The 18,613-nt window shown below is 47.0% G+C and overlaps 1 protein-coding gene and 1 non-coding gene across 13 annotated transcripts in view; both read right to left on the minus strand.

The window, feature by feature from the left end:
- nav2a (neuron navigator 2a) overlaps positions 1-18,613 on the minus strand; it is a 1,224,858-nt gene that overhangs the window by 45,078 nt on the left and 1,161,167 nt on the right. For all 12 annotated transcript variants that reach the window (XM_072466710.1, XM_072466713.1, XM_072466705.1 and 9 more), the window contains 3 exons: positions 10,754-10,837; positions 8,129-8,240; positions 3,526-3,671 (listed from right to left, as the gene is read on the minus strand). In XM_072466710.1, the coding sequence (XP_072322811.1) occupies positions 3,526-3,671; positions 8,129-8,240; positions 10,754-10,837 (342 nt within the window). The remainder of the gene's footprint in view (positions 1-3,525; positions 3,672-8,128; positions 8,241-10,753; positions 10,838-18,613) is intronic.
- On the minus strand, positions 2,792-2,863 carry trnaa-cgc (transfer RNA alanine (anticodon CGC)). Its single transcript has one exon. It is a non-coding gene; the product is annotated as a tRNA-Ala (tRNA).

Consider the following 18,613-nt stretch of genomic DNA (forward strand, 5'->3'; position numbering starts at 1 on the left):
TGTTCCTTCATGTCTCATTAGAAAAAAGTAAAAGTCTTTTGAGTCAGGGTTCCATTCTTTTATCCAGTTTTATCAACTGGGATCGTAACAATGGTACAAAAATTATTTGACAAATTATGTCCGAAACTATTATTTCTAGTAATGTATTAAGTGATCAAACTGCACTGAATTATTTCTATGAACTAATAAGCTGATGCTTCTTTCTCTTCCTGTCCTTCATTTGATGGTACTTTGACCTTCTCTTGTCAAACCACTCAGAACAGGAGGGCCTGCAAAACATCTGTCAGATGTACAATGCTCCAAGGCAGAGATTTATTGCCTCTCATTAACCTGATCGTGCTTTTTCACCAAGGAGACCTATTCTGCCAATTCTTCTCTACCATCAGCCTCCAAGGAAGGACAGCCTGACATACTCTCACCCCCAGAATTGAAGATAGCTTCCATTTGTCACCATAACACTGTGATACAGATCAGATTTTTAAAAAAACACATGCAATACAAGGGTCTACTACACTGTGGCACCCTTGAGGAATGACTTAACATCTGAGTGGTACCAAGTGTGAAATACTCATCGGAAATTATCATGTGATAATTAAGACATGCTGAAGTATGTATTATTCCCACAGCAGTTCAGAATGGAACACAACATTAGGTAAATGCAGAGGGAAGTTGATAGGACCCTCGCTGATTAACTGTGTCCCTGATTCATGTGCTGTACCAAGGGTGCTAGATTTAAGGCGATCGGCAAGTATAAGGTTATACTTACCTCATAAACCTGCCAGGAAGTGTGCAAGCACAGGGAAAGAGAAGAGAAGACAACAAACTAATTTCAATTTTGAACGAAGCGAAAATGTACTTGATAAATAAATTCTACAAAATGCCGATGGTGAGGGTGGTCGAAATGAAGAAATAACAACAGAAAGCGCTCAAAATACTCAGAAGGTCGGACAGCATCTGTGGAGAGAACATTAGGGTCACCGAAAGGTTAACCTGGTTCCCCCCCGCCCCGCCCCCCCGCCGACAGATGCTCCCCGATCTGCTGAGTATTTCCAGCGTTTTCTGTTTCTATTTCAGATTTCCAGCACTTGCAGTATTTTGCATTTGGGCAAATGAAAACCTGGTTTCCACAGAGCTGTGAATATCCGTGACCTTTTTCAGAGTTTCTTAGCAGCAAAGTGGAAACGACAGCGTTAAATTCTAAATCAATTTTCCGAGACGCAAAACAGATACAGGAATGATGAACTGTATGCGTAACTTCAATTGGTCAGAACTACACTTCCAGGCAAAGATTAGAATACATACATCAAATAACATTATTTGCAACTAAAAGCTCAGCGGCATTTATTCTAGCTGTTAAGGAAAGCATTAACGATCGTTCAACAAACAAAATGGGTCTAAACTGGACAACATGCAACAAGATGATGTTTGGTATTAGACAAAAAAAATTATAATACGAGCATTGAAACATTTGATTAATATTATTTGTTGCTAAACTTCTTCTGAACTATTAATGATCCGAAATGGTAATCTTCAAGAAATGTCAATGACTACAGTTTTACATCAGCCATTTGAGGATTTGGATACAAGTTAAACAACCAACATAGTTAGTTCTCAACTCTGAGCACAAAGTCTCAGCAAACATATGAACACCCTGTCTGTTAGTAACTATGGCTGAGCACTCCATATAGCAGCTCCTTGTTGGATCGGTGAAACACTTTATATGATATCCTGCTGTATGATTTTATAAATTGACAACTCAAGCTCAATGTTTCAAAGTGGCCAATTAACATGAATTCCGTAACTGACGGTTTCATGCTTCAAGATTATGGTGGACCTGAAATATCACAGATCCGCCTAGGGGCCAGAAGGCTGGACATGTGCCCACAGCTTTCTCAGGCCACTGACCCTCAAATCATGGGGATAGTTATCATTTAGATAGTTGAAGTGAATGATCTGTGACCACGGGGCAAGAAGTCCTATAACTGCAAAACAAGAGCAGCACCGCATCATGCTGAAACAATGTGGCCTATCGAGTGGGCAGAAGCCTGAGACCCACAATAGGAGAAAAGAGGCAAAATTGTTGTACAACTACGGAGATAATCTTTCAGACATCTGCATGCAGGTTGATATTGAATTATTTAGGGTGGCACGGTGGCGCAGTGGTTAGCACCAGGACCCAGGTTCGATCCCGGCCACAGGTCACTGTTTGCACATTCTCCCCCGTGTCTGCGTGGGTCTCAACCCAAAGATGTGCAGGCTAGGTGGATTGGCCATGCTAAATTGCCGCTTAATTGGGAAAAACAAAATGTTTGGGTACTCAAAGTTTTTCTAAAAAGGTATTGAACTATGTACGTTCAATAAAGAAAACAGACCTGCTCCGAAGGTAATTGTTATAATAATGGAATAACGCATGCTGCTGAGATACTGCAACTTTCATATCATAGAATTTACAGTGCAGGAGGCCATTCGGCCCATTGAGTCTGCACCGGCTCTTGGAAAGAGCACCCTACCCAAGGTCAGCACCTCCACCCTATCCCCAGAACCCAGCAACCCAACCCAACACGAAGGGCAATTTTGGACACTAAGGGCAATTTACCATGGCCAATCCACCTAACTTGCACATCTCTGGACTGTGGGAGGAAACCGGAGCACCCGGAGGAAACCCACGCACACACGGGAAGGATGTGCAGACTCCGCACAGACAGTGACCCAAGCCGGAATCGAACCTGGGACTCTGGAGCTGTGAAGCAATTGTGCTATCCACAATGCTACCGTGCTGCCCTTAAATCTGTGGAGATGCCGGGGATTGAACCCGGGACCTCACACATGCGAAGCATGCGCTCTACCACTGAGCTACATCCCTTCCTAAACTTCATTCACTAAGACTAATAGTAACGCTAGCAAACCTCCGAGCCAACCAGGCATCCAGGATTCATTGAATTACTTTGTGGTGCCTGGTTTTCACCAGATTTTAGTTTGACATTTTTTACTCCCTGCGGGTTATCTGAAATCATCATCAATATATCATGAAACACACCCAATTATGGCAATACCACACACATATAATTATTATTAAAGATGTTTGCCCTCTTCCATTTTGCCTTTTCTCAGTAAGCATTCCAGTTTGCCTTCATTCACCTCCCCTAAACTGGAAAAACGGCCATCAGGAAACCTTCTGAGCACTAACCTTTTTCACCAAAGGAGTGAGATTTCAATATTGAGTCAAACCCTCTTACAAAAACATCTGGATGAAAAATACGCGCACCGTTGTGTCAGAAACCGACGGAATCTGACATTTTAGCTGGACGTCACAACGCTTATCAAATATAACGATCTCCTTATTATGAGTTGTGTTTGGGCCTTAAACCATACACGGCAAAACAGAATTCCCCCGAATTACAAACGCAGAACAGATTTCCACCGATTGACAAACTTGACCTTGGACGATATGTGAATTTACGAAGGGCACTGCGGACTGAATCTTGATTCAAAAACACATTCAGAAGTTCGAAGCCATAGACTTACCCAGTTCTTCTTCTTCTTTTTCTTGGAATCGACCTCTGCACTGCTGCCCACGCTAGAATGGCTGGTGGCGCTGTTAATGCTGGACACGCTGTCTGAGGAATGCTGGCGGCGAATCCGGAGATCTGCGGACTGGGATGTGCCGTTTCCTGATATGAAGAAACCGCAGTGATAGCAGCTCATTCCGTTAGTGCATTTCAACCCACACAACAATTCCACATCCCCATCTGACTGACATGGTAGATTCAGGTAATCCAATAGATATTTATTGTGAGGGCACCTAAGGTTCTAAGGACCAGCTCTCACCAACATGTGCCCGAGCTATATGTACCTAAGTAGGTGGCGTACATCCCTCTCTGTAAGGCTGCACTCAATGTCTGGTATAATGGGTGGGATTCTCCGTAATCGGCGCGATATCCGCCGACCGGATCCAAAAACGGCGCGAATCAGTCTGGCATCGCGCCGCCCCAAAGGTGCAGAATTCTCTGCATCTTGAGGGGCCGAGCCCTCACCTTGAGGGGCTAGGCCCGTGCCGGACTGATTTCCGCCCCGCCAGCTGGCGGGAAAGGCCTTTGGTGCCCCGCCAGCTGGCGCGGAAATGACTTTGACATGCGGCGCATGCGCGGGAGCGTCAGCGGCCGCTCACGGCATCCCCGCGCATGCGCAGTGGAGGGGGTCTCTTCCGCCTCCGCCATAGTGGAGACCATGGCAAAGGCAGAAGGATCGGTGGGCCCCGATCGCGGGCCAGGCCACCGTGGGGGCACCCCCCGGGGCCAGATCGCCCTGCACCCCCCCCCTGGACCCCAGAGCCCGCCCGCGCCGCCTTGACCCTCCGGTAAGAGAGGTGGTTTGATTCTCGCCGGCGGGACAGGCATTCTAGCAGCAGGACTTCGGCCCATCGCGGGCCGGAGAATCGCCGGGGGGGGGGGGGCCGCCGACCGGCGCGGCGCGATTCCCACCACCGCCAAATATCCGGTGCCGGAGAATTCGGCAACAGGCAGGGGCGGGATTCACGCCAGCCCCCGGTGATTCTCCGACCCGGCAGGGGGTCAGAGAATCCCGCCCAACTTCCTTTTATTTCAATTTTAAACAAATAAATTTAGAGTACCCAATTCATTTTTCCAATTAAGGGACAATTTAGTGTGGCCAATCCACCTACCCTGCACATCTTTGGGTTGTGGGGGCGAAACCCACGCAAACACGGGGAGAATGTGCAAATTCCACACGGACAGTGACCCAGAGCTGGGATCGAACCTGGGACCTCAGCGAATGTCTGGTGTAACTTAGCCCTCTGATGCTATGGACAAAAAGCAATCTTTTCATTTACACTGTCTTCATTTCAAGATCCTGATTGGGTACAGTACTGAATGTATGTCTAACTGACCTCCTCTTATACCTTCTCCAGAACTGCAAAACCGATTTAACGTGAAGAATCAATGACCTGTTTGTAACAAAAAAAACTATGGGCGGGATTCTCTGTCCCAACAGCCGCCCAATGGGAGTTCCCATTGCGGGCAGCCCCACGCCGTTGGGAAATACCCGGGTGTGGGTACGCTACCGGCGCTACGGAGAATCCTGGAGAATCCAGCTCTATTTTTTTAAGACTTTCTTCTTTTTAAAAAAAAAGATTATTCCAATTCAGGGGCAATTTAGCGTGGCCAGTCCACCTATCCTGTACATCTCTGGGTTGTGGGGGGTGAGTCCCACGCAGACACGGGGAGAATGTCTCATTTTTATTCAACCTTATGTTGAAATTACTCATTAATCTTTAGATTTCAGTATCTGTTCAGCAATCCCTTTGGAATAGTCTGTGGGTACCAGTGCCCACTGGCATCACACTTCCATCACCGTCCTTGCTAAAAGTAGCCAACTAAACATTTGTTCTAGGAACATAGTGTCGAACTGGGGAGAGGTTTGTGAAGTCTCAATGAATGCAGTGCAGGGACTTCCTTCCACTTCAAAGCAGTGCAGAATTTGCAATTACTGAAGGCGCCAATGGGCTGCCCCATTCAGGTGGGGCTGGCAGGTTATTAATGTTGTCCATTAGCGACTCTGAATTTCTCTGATAACTCAGTGGGTAAATATGCAGCAAATGGTACGGAACCACACAGGCTGAAAATTGGATTTCTTGCTGTGTTCTGAGTCAGCAGGTATCTACAGGGTGATGTTAGGAATGACACATGGCCGGGATTCTCCCCTACCCGGCGGGGCGGGGGGTCGCGGCGGGATGGAGTGGCGTGAACCACTCCGGCATCAGGCCGCCCCAAAGGTGCAGATTTCTCCGCACCTGTAGGGGCCAAGCCCTCACCATGGGCAGCACGGTAGCATTGTGGATAGTACAATTGCTTCACAGCTCCAGGGTCCCAGGTTCGATCCGGCTTGGGTCACTGGCTGTGCGGAGTCTGCACATCCTCCCCGTGTGTGCGTGGGTTTCCTCCGGGTGCTCCGGTTTCCTCCCACAGTCCAAAGACGTGCAGGTTAGGTGGATTGGCCATGATAAATTGCCCATAGTGTCCAAAATTGCCCTTAGTGTTGGGTTGGGTTACTGGGTTATGGGGATAGGGTGGAGGTGTTGACCTTGGGTAGGGTGCTCTTTCCAAGAGCCAGTGCAGACTCAGTGGGCCGAATGGCCTCCTTCTGCACTGTAAATTCTATGATAATCTATGATGAGGGGCTAGGTCTGCACCGGAGTGGCTGGCGCACCGCCGGACAGCGGGAAAGGCCTTTGGCGCCATGCCAGTCGGGGCCGAAGGGACTCCGCCGGCCGGCAGAGGTCCGCGCATGCGCAGGAGCATCAGCGGCTGCTGACGTCATCCCCATGCATGCGCAGGGGGGGTCACTTCCGCATCGGCCATCGCGGAGGCTGTGGCCGAGGCGGAAGGAAAAGTGTGCCCCCACGGCACAGGCCCGCCCGCCGATCGGTGGGCCCCGATCGCGGGCCAGGCCACCGTGGGGGCACCCCCTGGGTCAGATCGCCCCGCGCCGCCCCCAGGACCCCAGAGCCCACCCGTGCCCCCAGCCCCGCTGGTAAGGTAGGTGGTTTGATTCACGTCGGCGGGACTGGCATGACAGCAGTGGGACTTCGGCCCATCGCGGGCCGGAGAATCGCCAGGGAGGGGGGGGCCTGCCGACTGGCGCGGCGCAATTCCCGTCCCCGGCGAATTTTCGGTGCCGGAGAATTCAGCGGCCGGCGGGATACACGCCGCCCCCCCCCCCCCCCCCCCCCCAGCGATTCTCCGACCCGGCGGGGGATCGGAGAATCCCGCCCCTGATTTTAGTGACCCGAGATGGAGAATGGAAAAAGCTGGCTCTGCTTTCAAAAAAAAGGGTTAAATGGTGTTCCTCGTCTTTTCACTTCTGTTATAATGTTCACTTGCACAGAAATATAATAAAAGCCTAATGCGGCAATTACTATCCTGACGTCACATCGATGAGGTTCACAACAGCTATTTAAAAATGTCAATCAATTGAGGGGATCCCCTTGAGGGGGGCGTATAGCTCCTGGGGGGTGGGGGTGGGAGACATACCAACCTGGCAGTGCCAACCTGTACCAATGGGGCAGTGCTGGGGCGGACCCTCTGGGGGGCCCCATTTTGGGTGGGGTTCACGTCATGTTTGTCAGGGGGGAGGGTGGCAAGGTGGCGGAACGGTTAGCACTGCTACCTCACGGCGCCGAGGACCCGGGTTCGATCCTGGCCCTGGGTCACTGTCCGTGTGGAGTTTGCACATTCACCCCGTGTCGGCGTGGGTTATAGAAGTTATTGAATTATACAGCACAGAAATGGCCCTTCGGCCCATCGAGTCTGCGCCGGTCAAAAACAACCACCCAACCGTTCTGATCCCATTTCCCAGCATTGCTGCAGAAGTGTTTTTAAAGAATCTTGGGTTGAAAGATTTTTGGAGCCAGAGGTGCAATTATGCTGTTTGGATTCAGGGCTTAACTCCCTGTGGAGTGAATTAGATTTCAGCTTGGTAAAGAGAGGTGGTGGTTAGTGGTATTATCACTGGACTAGTAATTCAGACACCCAGGATAATGCTCTCTCACCCCCACAACCCAAAGATGTGCATTGTAGGTAGATTGACCATGCTAAATTGCTCCTTAATTGGGAAAAAAAATGTTTGTCCGGTGGGGGATCCTCAAATACTGATGCCCATGGAGGAGCCCCCAATGCTGTTGCTTGTCGTTGGGGGAGAGGGGGAGGGGCAGGTAGGGGAGCCCCAAATGCTTGTGGAGGGTTCTCCCCAGGATCCATGAGAGTGGGGTTCTGTGCTGATTGGGCCCCTTTCTCCGTGGAGCCGGCTCTATCAGACCCCGACCCCACCACAGTGACAAAGTAAGTCACGTCCCCTGAAATAATTTTTCAGAGCGGCTCAAGATCTGGCCTAAAAACTCGTGTTTGGAAAGATGCTGCCCAGGGCACCTGATGAATTTTTAAAAAGAGATGTTACAATCCGTATTTATTAAATTATGCATTGATACATACTTGATCTGTTACCATTTATCCCATAGGCAAACATGGATAAATACAACAGCTGTAAAAACGTTTTGGAAACAATTCTTTCAGGAATATACTTGCACCTAGCAGATAAATAATTATTTTCCTACCTTTACAGGTGAGTTCTGGTGTGTTGATGACTCCGTTTATTGCAGCCTGGGCAGCAGCATTCTGCTTCTTTAGCAGTTCGATGGTTTTCCTCAATTCGTTAAGTTCAGAATCCTGAATATTACCAATGAAATGGCAGATATTAACATGTCCCTTACATATGAAAACAAGCCATATTTCATTCTTGTCCTGTTCATTAATTCACAACTGGCTTTTCTGAAAGCAGATGCACTGCTTAATGTGCAAAGTCTACACAAATTATATTAGAAACTGTATTACTTGCGGTAGCCTAGTTGGAATTACATTTCTATTTAATTCTATTTCTATTCTATTTCCTTGTTGCATAATCAATAGATAGAGGGCCGATCTTGAGCCTGCGCTCACCATCTGTGGTATCGGCGGCACAGGCGTAATATCTCGTGAGAATCAGGGAACGCGATTCTCGCCGAGAGACCACGGTTCCCTATTTTCCCTGCCCCTCGCTGGCGATGTCATGAGATTCATTTTAATACATTTGAATAGCAGCCCCCTTGCCAAATGATCCCCGCCCACTAAATAGCCATACCACGGCAACGTGACGTCGACAGTGCCAACCAATGCCAGGGGGCAATGCCGGGTGCGGTCTCGCGAGAACCCAATGGGGGTGGACATCGATGTGTGTTGCAGCCGGAGTGTTAGCTATATGTCCGTGGTGTTGAGGGATGCTGGGGGGTGGGCGGAATGGCATTGAAGATTGTTGGGGTGGGCTGGGAGACCCTGACACCACGTGGATCATCGACTTCAGGAAGCGTAGCATGACTCACACCCCCGTCTGCATCAATGGCTCCGAAGTAGAGATGATCGATAGCTTCAAGTTCCTGGGGGTCACCATCACCAACAGTTTGTCCTGGTCTACTCACGTTGATGCAACAGTCAAGAAAGCCTAACAACGTCTCTATTTCCTACGGAAGCTAAAGAAATTTGGCATGTCTACATCGACTTTCACAAACCTCTACAGATGTGCTATAGAGAGCATCCTATCCGGCTGTATCACAGCCTGGTATGGCAACTGCTCGGTCCAAGATCGCAAGAAACTGCAGAGTGTGGTGAACTCATCCCAACACATCACACAAGCTTGCCACCCTCACATTAATTCCATATACGCCTCCAGCTACCTCAGGAAGGCTGACAGCATTATCAGGTACCCATACCACCAGGCATTGCCTTCTTCCAGGCCCTTCCATCAGGCAGAAGGTACAGAAGTCTGAAGACCCTCACATCCAGACATAGGAACAGCTTCTTCCCCACAGCTACAAGACTCCTCAACGACTCCCCCTCGGAATGATCTGTTCCCTGTAAGAACACTATTCACGATGCCCTATGCTGCTCTTGCTCATGTATTTGCATTGTTTGGCCCCTTGTTCCGCACTGTAACCAATCACTGTTTGTCGATGTACCATTTGTCAATGTTCTCTGTTGATTAATCTTTTTGTTTACGATGTACTTACTGTGTACGTTCCCTTGGCCGCAGAAAAATACTTTTCGCTGTAAGTCGGTACATGTGACAATAAATCTAATCAAATCACCGTTAGGCTGCAGCGTGATCAGGGCGCCCTTTAAAGATGGTGCCCCGATCTTTTTGAAGCCGGTTGCCGGCTCTATGAAGCCCTGCCCGCCAGGCCCCTCATTTATTTCTGTCGAAGAGACTCAAAGATTGGTGGGAAAATTGGTCTGTGTGACTGGAGAGCTACACGCCAGTTTTCAGTGTGAGCCAGACATTTTAACAAATTCTGGTAAGATTCTGCTGATAATGAGAACAACTCATCATAATAACACAGAAATTCCCAAGGGGAAGGCAGCACGGTGGGTTAGCACTGCTGCCTACGGCGCTGAGGACCCGGGTTCAATCTCGGTTCTGGGTCACTGTCCATATGGAGTTTGCACATTCTCGCCGTGTCTGCATGGGTTTAACCTCCACAACCCAAAGAGATGCAGGATAGATGGATTGGTCACGTTAAATTGCCCCTTAATTGGAAAAAAAATAATTGGGTACTCTAAAATATATTAAAAAAGAGAAATTCCCAAGGGGGTGAGAAATGGATCCAATCCATCATCCTGCTGTCCAGCAGTTCATGATGATGTGGTTCTCTGAAATATACTTGTCCAAGCGAGGCATGGTGGCACAGTGGTTAGCACTGCTGCCTCACTGTGCCAGACTAATCTCGTTTGAATCAGGTTCGAATCTGACCTCGGGGGACTGTCCGTGTGGAGTTTGCACGTTCTCCCCATGTCTGCGTGGGTTTCCTCCGGGTGCTCCAGTTTCCTCCCACAGTCCAAAGATGTGCAGTTAGGTGGATTGGCCATGATAAATTGTCCCTAAGTGACCAAAGGGTAGGTGGGGTTATGGGGATAGGATGAGGGATTAGGCCTAGGTAGGATGCTCTGTCAGAGGGTCAGTGCAGACTCAATGGGCCGAATGGCCTCCTTTTGTACTGGAGGGATTCTAAAAATAAACAGAAGTCACTTACCTCCTACAACCTCCACTTGTCGAACAACTGGCCCTCCTCTTGGTGAGGCAGTGCTTTCTATACATTGCAAAAGCTGAATTCATTAGAGTATACAAAACATAAGGTGCAGCCAACACTCACCTTCTGCTCAGCAGTCATCGTTAAGCTTTGTAATCTTCCGGTCATGTTTGCCAGGCTTTGTTCAAAGGCCGCCACAAGGTGCGCCTGTGTAACAAAGTACAAAGAGATTCTGATAAAATTCACGCCGCAAATTACATCATGTATCATTTATTTTGTCTTTATTCGCTCGTGGGATGTGGGCATCACTGGCTGAGCCGGCAGTTGTTGCCAATCCCTAATTGCCCTTGAACTGCAACAATTGATAATAGCTTAATGTTTACCATTACCACGGCTCGCTTTCAATTCCAGATTTATTAATGGCATTTAAATTCCACCCACTGCCATGGTGCAATTTGATCCCCGTGATCCCCAGGGCAGAACACAGCCTGGATGAATCAGCACAGCCTCTGGATTACTGGTCCAGTAACATTACCACGACACCATCATCTCCCCCACATCACCTTGCTGATTGTTCTCCAGGGCCTGCACACTGCAGTGATTTGGTACCTCATTACTTCAAAGACCTATTTTGTGGCACCATCTTCTCAATCCTCAAACATATGTTAAATGTTACTTCCTGCTCCCCCATTGGCTGCTGATCTTAGCCATGTTGCAAGATGGGAGATTTTGAGCAGAAGACAAAATCTGAGGACAGGCTCTCCCCAGTAGCCAGTTGAGGAATTCTTCCAGGCCATAAACCACTGTTGTCTGGTTAATTTTGATGGTGCGTTTAGAATGAATGCTAACAAGGAACAGAAGCACTGTCATGGTTCATGAAGACACTGAAACCTGTGTTTTGCCAAACACTCTCAAGTTGTGCCACTGTGCCTTCCTTAATTAATGAACCATAGACATCACCTTTCAAGTTAAGAGACTTCAAATATCGGGTTTTGGGTTAAAAGACAATTTGAGCGTGATTTTCCAGTCCCCCGCGGTGTACTTTCTGGCGGCAGAGGTAGCCTGTCATTGGCTGACGCAGGATCCATGGGGCTAAACAGATGATTCATTATCTTGTCTGAGTCATCAGAAACATCTCCTACACTGGAAAATTCCTTGATCTCTCCCTGTCTGTGAGGAGAATGAGGATGAGAATAAGAGGCACTTAAATTGGAGCTGGATTTTCGGTTTGGCCGTAGGACATAATCTTTGCGATCAAATCCCTCACTGGGATTGGAAATGGATTGGATTGAATTTGTTTATTGTCACGTGTACCGAGGTACAGTGAAAAGTATTGTTCTGCGTACAGTCCAGGCAGTTCGTTCCATACCTGAAAATAAATAGGACACACATAACTACACACCTGATAGGATAGTGACCCGATTTTTGTCAAATTGGCCCATTAACGGAGAGTGTGTCCGCCATTCAAGCATGGAAAGCAGGTGGACTCCTGAGGCTGGAGGGTCAAGAGGAGGCCTCTTGTAGCCAGGTAAAATGGCTAACTCCCGATTTAAAATGGCTAACTCCCGATTTAAAATGGCGAACGGCAAAGGCTGATGGGAAAGTCAGCCAACAGGACACAAACAAGCGGCTGCGGGTTGAGTGTGTATTTACCTCTGGAAAGGCCAGACAAGATCGATACTGGCAACCATCAGCATAACAAAACACCAGCCATCTGCATATTAATGAGCAATCCCCGGGAACAATGAGCAACATTTAGATACATAAAGCCAACCCAGACTCGTCGGCGCCAGCAGGAGCCTACACAAAAGGAGGTGAACGACCACCTCAAGACCGCCCATTGATCAAGGAATCGCTCCATTGGAGAAAATCGAACCAAGTGATTGGGACAAAGTCCAATCACTTGGAACCAGGTACAGGGTCCGCCCCGAAAGGCGGGAAGCCCCTGGGGACTATAAGAATAGAGACCAAGTTCAAATCGTTCTTCTTGACCGGGTCACTCAGCAACGCGAACCAACCCTTGACAGTGACCGGTCCAGCCGCCGCTGATATCCAGTAAGTCTTACTTCAACGCTCGCTACGAGACAGGCGCTCCTAGCTACCAATCTGTACCAACTTCGAATCCCGCAGGCTCAGAACCCGAACGAAAGGCCATTCGTTTCCCTGACCTGGTCGGCCAGTTCCAAGTTAAGTATTGGTCTGCTAGTCGTAGAAGTAGCTTAGACGTAGAATTTGTGCATGAGTAGAGATTACTGTGTATAATAAATGTGCTTTGATTTAAATCTTACTAAGCGGTGTATTGGATTATTGATCATTACTCGGACTTGAACCACGTGGCGGTATCATAAGGATACCTGGCGACTCAAGAGTAAAGGTGACAAAACAGAGCAATTAAACTAAGGCAAAAGTTAGCAACACTCTTGTGATGGCATATCACCCTCCAGTGATGGCATATTGGTAGCTTCACTGTTTGGTGTGGGAGCTGCCAATGCCTGCGGGGAAAGCAAGGGAGAGAGAGAGAAAGAGCAAGAGATTTCGTCACAATGGAGGTGCCTTCTGAAGACCAGTTGAAAAATAATTGATTTAGAAACAGCCACAGTTGCCAACCTGTGATCATGCGGGAGCAACCCCTCTAATGGATGGCCAGTGACTGCAGCTGTCGCCAGATGGTGATGGAGGATGGGGGGAGGTTACCTCTACCCTGGCCTCATTCTGGAGGGTGACACCATGTTTCAGCTAGAATGACAGGGGATCTAATAGAAACATATCAAATCCTGATGGGACTGGACAGGCTCGATGTGCGAAGAATGTTCCCAACTTTGGGGACCTCCAGAACTAGGGTTCACAGCCTAAGAATAAGGGAAAAGGGGACAGCACGGTGGCGCAGTGGTAGCACTGCTGCCTCACGGCACCGAGATTCCAGGTTCAATCCCGGCTCTGGGTCACTGTCCATGTGGAGTTTGCACATTCTCCCCTTCTTGCGTGGGTTTCGCCCCAGCAACCCAAAGATGTGCAGGGTAGGTGTATTGGACATGCTAAATTGCCCATTAATTGGAAAAAATGAATTGGGTATATTACATTTTTTTTAAACTTATAAAAAAAGAATAAGGGATAAGACATTCAGGACTGAGATGAGGAAGAATGTCTTCTCTCAGCGAGTTGGGAACTTGTGGAATTCTCTCCCACAGAAAGCTGTTCGGGCCAGTTCGTTGGATATATTCAAGAGGAAGCTGGACATGGCCCTTGCGGCTAAAGCGGTCAAATGATATGGAGAGAAAGCAGGAGTGGGATACTGAATTTACATGATCAGCCATGATCATGTTGAATGGTGATGCAGGCTCGAAGGGCCGAATGGCCTACTCTTGCACCTATTTTCTCTGTTTCTATTACCAATCAAGTAGCAAAAGGGTTCGGCAACAGTACCATTTGGCTTAAGGTCTGTGATGAATGTAGGAATTTATCTATATTGGGCCGGAATCTCCATTTTGGAGACTAAATGCTCCCGCTGGAGTAGAATCACACTGGGCCTCTACTGGCGCTAGGACTGGGGCCTGGTTTGCGATTCCCCCCTCATTGCCAGCAAATTTATGCATGGCAGGGAATGCGTTTTGACTTTCTCTTTTTCACAGTAGGAAGCACTTAGCTGCCATTGATGTGGTGAGGAGCTTTCAATCAGAGCAGAAGTATTTATAAACATTGTGGCTAGCATCAAACGTAATGGAGATGTATTCAAGCCTGAAGGTAAAGGTCAATGAACAATCCACCAAGCAGCTGTCTCTGGAGTAATAAAATTGTCAATTACTGGTTAATGCAAAGTAGTGCTGTGTGAAATTAAATGGAAGGTCTGCATTTCTAAAGTTGTCAAGGGATTTTAAGTCCTTTGAAGTGTTCTGGACTTTGGAGGAAGCCTCTGACATCTGCTGCTTTGAACACCTCCACCTGAGGCAGATGTTAGGAAAGGGAAGTGAAAATGCGGTGATTTTTCATTCTACTGCCTGGACTGCTCTTCAGCTTTCAGGCAAGAGTCACTAATGGGGGCGGGTGGGGGGGGTCTATTGAGGGGGTGGGTCTCTGTTGGTGGTCTCTGACGAGGGGTCTGTGTTGGAGGTGTCTGTTTTAGGGGTCTCTGTTGGGGATTTTTGTTGGGTGTCTGATGGGGATCTCTGTTAGGAGTTTCTGGTGAGGGGGTCTCTGTCAGGGGTCTGATATGGGATCCCTATTGGGGGTCTGATGGGAGGGGGTCTGATGGTGGGGCCGAATGGAGGGGCTACGGAGGCAGCATTTGCATTATGAAGGGGACTTTGGGGAGCACCTATGTTACACACTTACCCCTTTTATCTACCACATCAGGGCCACACTTGAGAATATCTGCACGAATCTACATCCATGTGAATCCCAGTGAGAGGCCTGGAGCATCACACGGGCGTGAAGAAATGAGTTTCCAGCCCTTTAATCGGTTCTGAATGGTTGAAAATTACCCATCTGCATCCTCCTGCCAGGGCGGGGCATGTAGCTTGCTGGTGCCGCCACCGGAAGACTGGAACATCGGAACGGGATTGGCGCCGGCTTTTGCCCGACTCTCAATTCTCCGCCAGATCGGGAACGCAGAGAATCCACCCCATTATATTTCATATTTTTGGCAGTAATGTTATTAAAAATCCTGGTTTAAAATACATACAGGCAGTATGTCTACTAAAACTGTAGTTAAGGTGTTGTAAAGGATGAGGTAACCATTGTTTCTAACCATTTACTTGACGGATGGAATGGTGGCATAGTGGTTAGCACTGCTGCCTCACAGCACCGGGACCTGGATTGGATTCTAGCCTTGGGTGACTTGGGTCACTTGGGTGTGGAGTATACACATTCTCCCAGTATCTGCGTGGGTTTCCTAGAGATGCTCCGATTTTCTCCCACAGTCCAAAGATGTGCAGGTTAATTGGATTGGCCATGCTAAATTGTCGCTTCGTGTCCAAAGGTTAGGTGGGGTTATGGGGATTAGGCAGGAGAATAGGCCTATGTAGGGTGCTCTTTAGGATGGTTGGTGCAGACTCGATGGGCTGAATTGCCTCCTTCTACGCTGTAGGTATTCCACGGATACATATGGATACATATGGTGGAGAATCCCTGAGGTGTCGACAATTATGAGGGGTTGAGTTTAGTCCTAGCTAAGCAGGTGATGGGACATCTTAGTGGGGTACAGATGATGTAATTAATGAGGGGGGGAGCCAGGTCTGTCTGTAATTTTACAGTCTCTTATAGGATTTTAAGTTGAACAGCAGTTTGCCACAGGATTGGAGTCTGACAAGACAGCAGAATTACAGGATGTTCCTGAAAGTGTATCTCGCCAAAGGTCTGCACAGAGAAGCAAGCAACCCGATTGTTAACTTTATTTATAAGTTGCATTTGAACTGTATTGGTGACTTAATTGGAATGTAGTGACAGGTGTAGATAATGGGTTCAAGCTTTTTCCTTTTATTTAAGAATTGTTTAACTCTTAATTGTAAAGCTACTTCTTTGATGTTAATGTGATTTAATGTTTAAATCACATAAAAGATACCTATTGGTCAAGATCATTACCCCTGGGGTAAAGTATTCTTTTTAGTACAGTGGGCTAAACAGCTGGCTTGTAATGCAGAACAAGACCAGCAGCGCGGGTTCAATTCCCATACCGGCCTCCCCGAACAGGCGTCGGAATGTGACGACTAGGGGCATTTCACAGTAACGTCATTGAAGCCTACGTGTGACTATAAGCGATTATTATAATATTATTATTCTTTTCTCACAGTTTTACAAATTAAAAATTGTTAGGGGTCCAGTTTTCTAACAAAAGTTGGGGACTTATAGTAAAATAGTTCATAAGCTGTCTTTAGCATCGCTGCAGAACAACACGATAGGTGAAGTAAACACACCCTTATTGTTCATAATCTTTATTGTCACAAGTAGGCTTACATTAACACTACAATGAACTTACTATGAAAAGCCCCTAGTCGCCACATTCCGGCGCCTGTTCGGGTACACAGAGGGAGAATTCAGAATTTTCAGCTGGTACGGGAGTTGAACCCCATTGCTGGCCTGGTTCTGAATCACAAACCAGCTGTCTAGCCCACTGAGCTAAACCAGCCCTTACCACATTACAACTGGGCCTGCACTTCAAAAGTACTTAAATGAGTGAAAAGCATTTTGACACAACCTGTGAAAAAGGCTCTAAAGAACCTTCACTACGACAATGAATTACTTATCTTACTTTCCAAGTCTCAGGGAGTCATTTTGTAAAATATTTTGAAAACACAATGTTGCAACATGTTCACTGTTTGTGATCAAATACGGTGATAATTCCATGGTCTTGTAATAACCTCAGACACTGAATCTAAACAATGTGTCATCAAATTAGACACAATTGTGCAATGTAGGGAGAGATTTTGAGACCTGCCACCCAGGGGAAACAGGGCAGTAGAGCTCATAAAATGGTGTAAACTTGCAGTTTCTATTTTCTTGAGGTCTTTTGAGGAAGTGGTCTTGGTGACCAACATAGAGAACACACGGCTAAGTTCGATATTTTAAATTAGGAACCTGCGAAATCAGTAGGACTCCACTTTGCCATTCTAGGGCTGAACTACGCCATGCATGCCTCTTTATCTTGGCACAATACATTATCCTCTTGCAGTAAGTCAGTAGAAAATGTAGCTCCTGTGTCTGCAGTGTGATACATAAGTGTTTCCGGGAATACTTTGTCACATCGAACATTTTCAACAAGCCAGCAGCTGAAACAAATCGGATGGAGTTGCGCAGTTATTCACAGTGACACATTCTGGGTGGTCTGAAACAAATTTGAGACGTGCCTCATTTCGAACATGAGGGCCCATCTTTTCAAACAACCCTTTAGTACATGTCTCACACTGCAGATAACATGATAAATGATAACGGCATATAATTTCGGCAGACCAAACAGAGAAAGTATGGAATTTGGCTGTTGCAATTCCACTCCGACTTAATCCCCCCCATTCCCATTATTCCTTCCCAAGCACTGTCAGGCTTTAAATGAGGAGATGCGAAGCTCCGCAGTTATCAGGGTTATGACAGCTAAGCTTTGTTTAGGGGAGGGAAGAAGTGAAAGGGAGAGAGCGGTGGGGAGGTGAGGGGAAAAAGCAGGGAGAAAAGAAAGAATACAGTGCCCAGTAAATGGTTAATTAGTACCGGGAGCAACAGAATTCAAAAGCCAGCCCGAGCTCTGATTCGAACTCGGGTTTTCTGAATTGGGGTCCAGCACCTCTATATGTAGATTGTCAAACAATCCGACCACTTGGAATATTTGGGTATCAAAATATCCTTTGATCAGCATCTAATTGTTCAGAATTGAATATAGCAAATATCCTCCTCCAGGTAAACTTACTAAACATACATTTAAATATGCACATATCAGGATTCCGGTTCATTTTAATTGACCTATTATTATCACACTGTGTAAGAAGGTGTGCGACAGCAATAAAGCATGCACATTTAGCATGGTATTGTTTACTTGAATTATGTCAATTATGTCACAATGGATAAAGAGGATAATAACAGCTTCACTCATAGCAAACAGGCCCTGCAGATACTATAATGGTTGTTTTGCCTGAAATGTGGGCAGAGCTAAGCCATTCAATTCAAATACAAATATCCCGTGGGATTGATTGAATTATCATAGATTGGGAACTTATTTTTGTGTCTCAAAGAGCTGTTTTAATCTTGGTGGTGTCATTTGCTGCAAAGTATTTCTCTGTATGGCTGGTTGGACACGTGCGTGAGATCCAGCAGTGACCTATGTGCAAAATTCGGAATTACATCAGGAACTCAGCGAGGAAAGCAATCATCTTCCCACAACATGTCCATTCATTTGTAATCATAGCCGTTATTAATGTTAATTCATTTTAATTTTACATTTAACTTATTACATTTTTAATCCATTCAACAACATTCAGAAACTAGCTGTTTTCAATGATATTT

This window comes from Scyliorhinus torazame, chromosome 10, assembly GCF_047496885.1.
Source record: "Scyliorhinus torazame isolate Kashiwa2021f chromosome 10, sScyTor2.1, whole genome shotgun sequence".
Classification (NCBI taxonomy): Eukaryota; Metazoa; Chordata; class Chondrichthyes; order Carcharhiniformes; family Scyliorhinidae; genus Scyliorhinus; species Scyliorhinus torazame.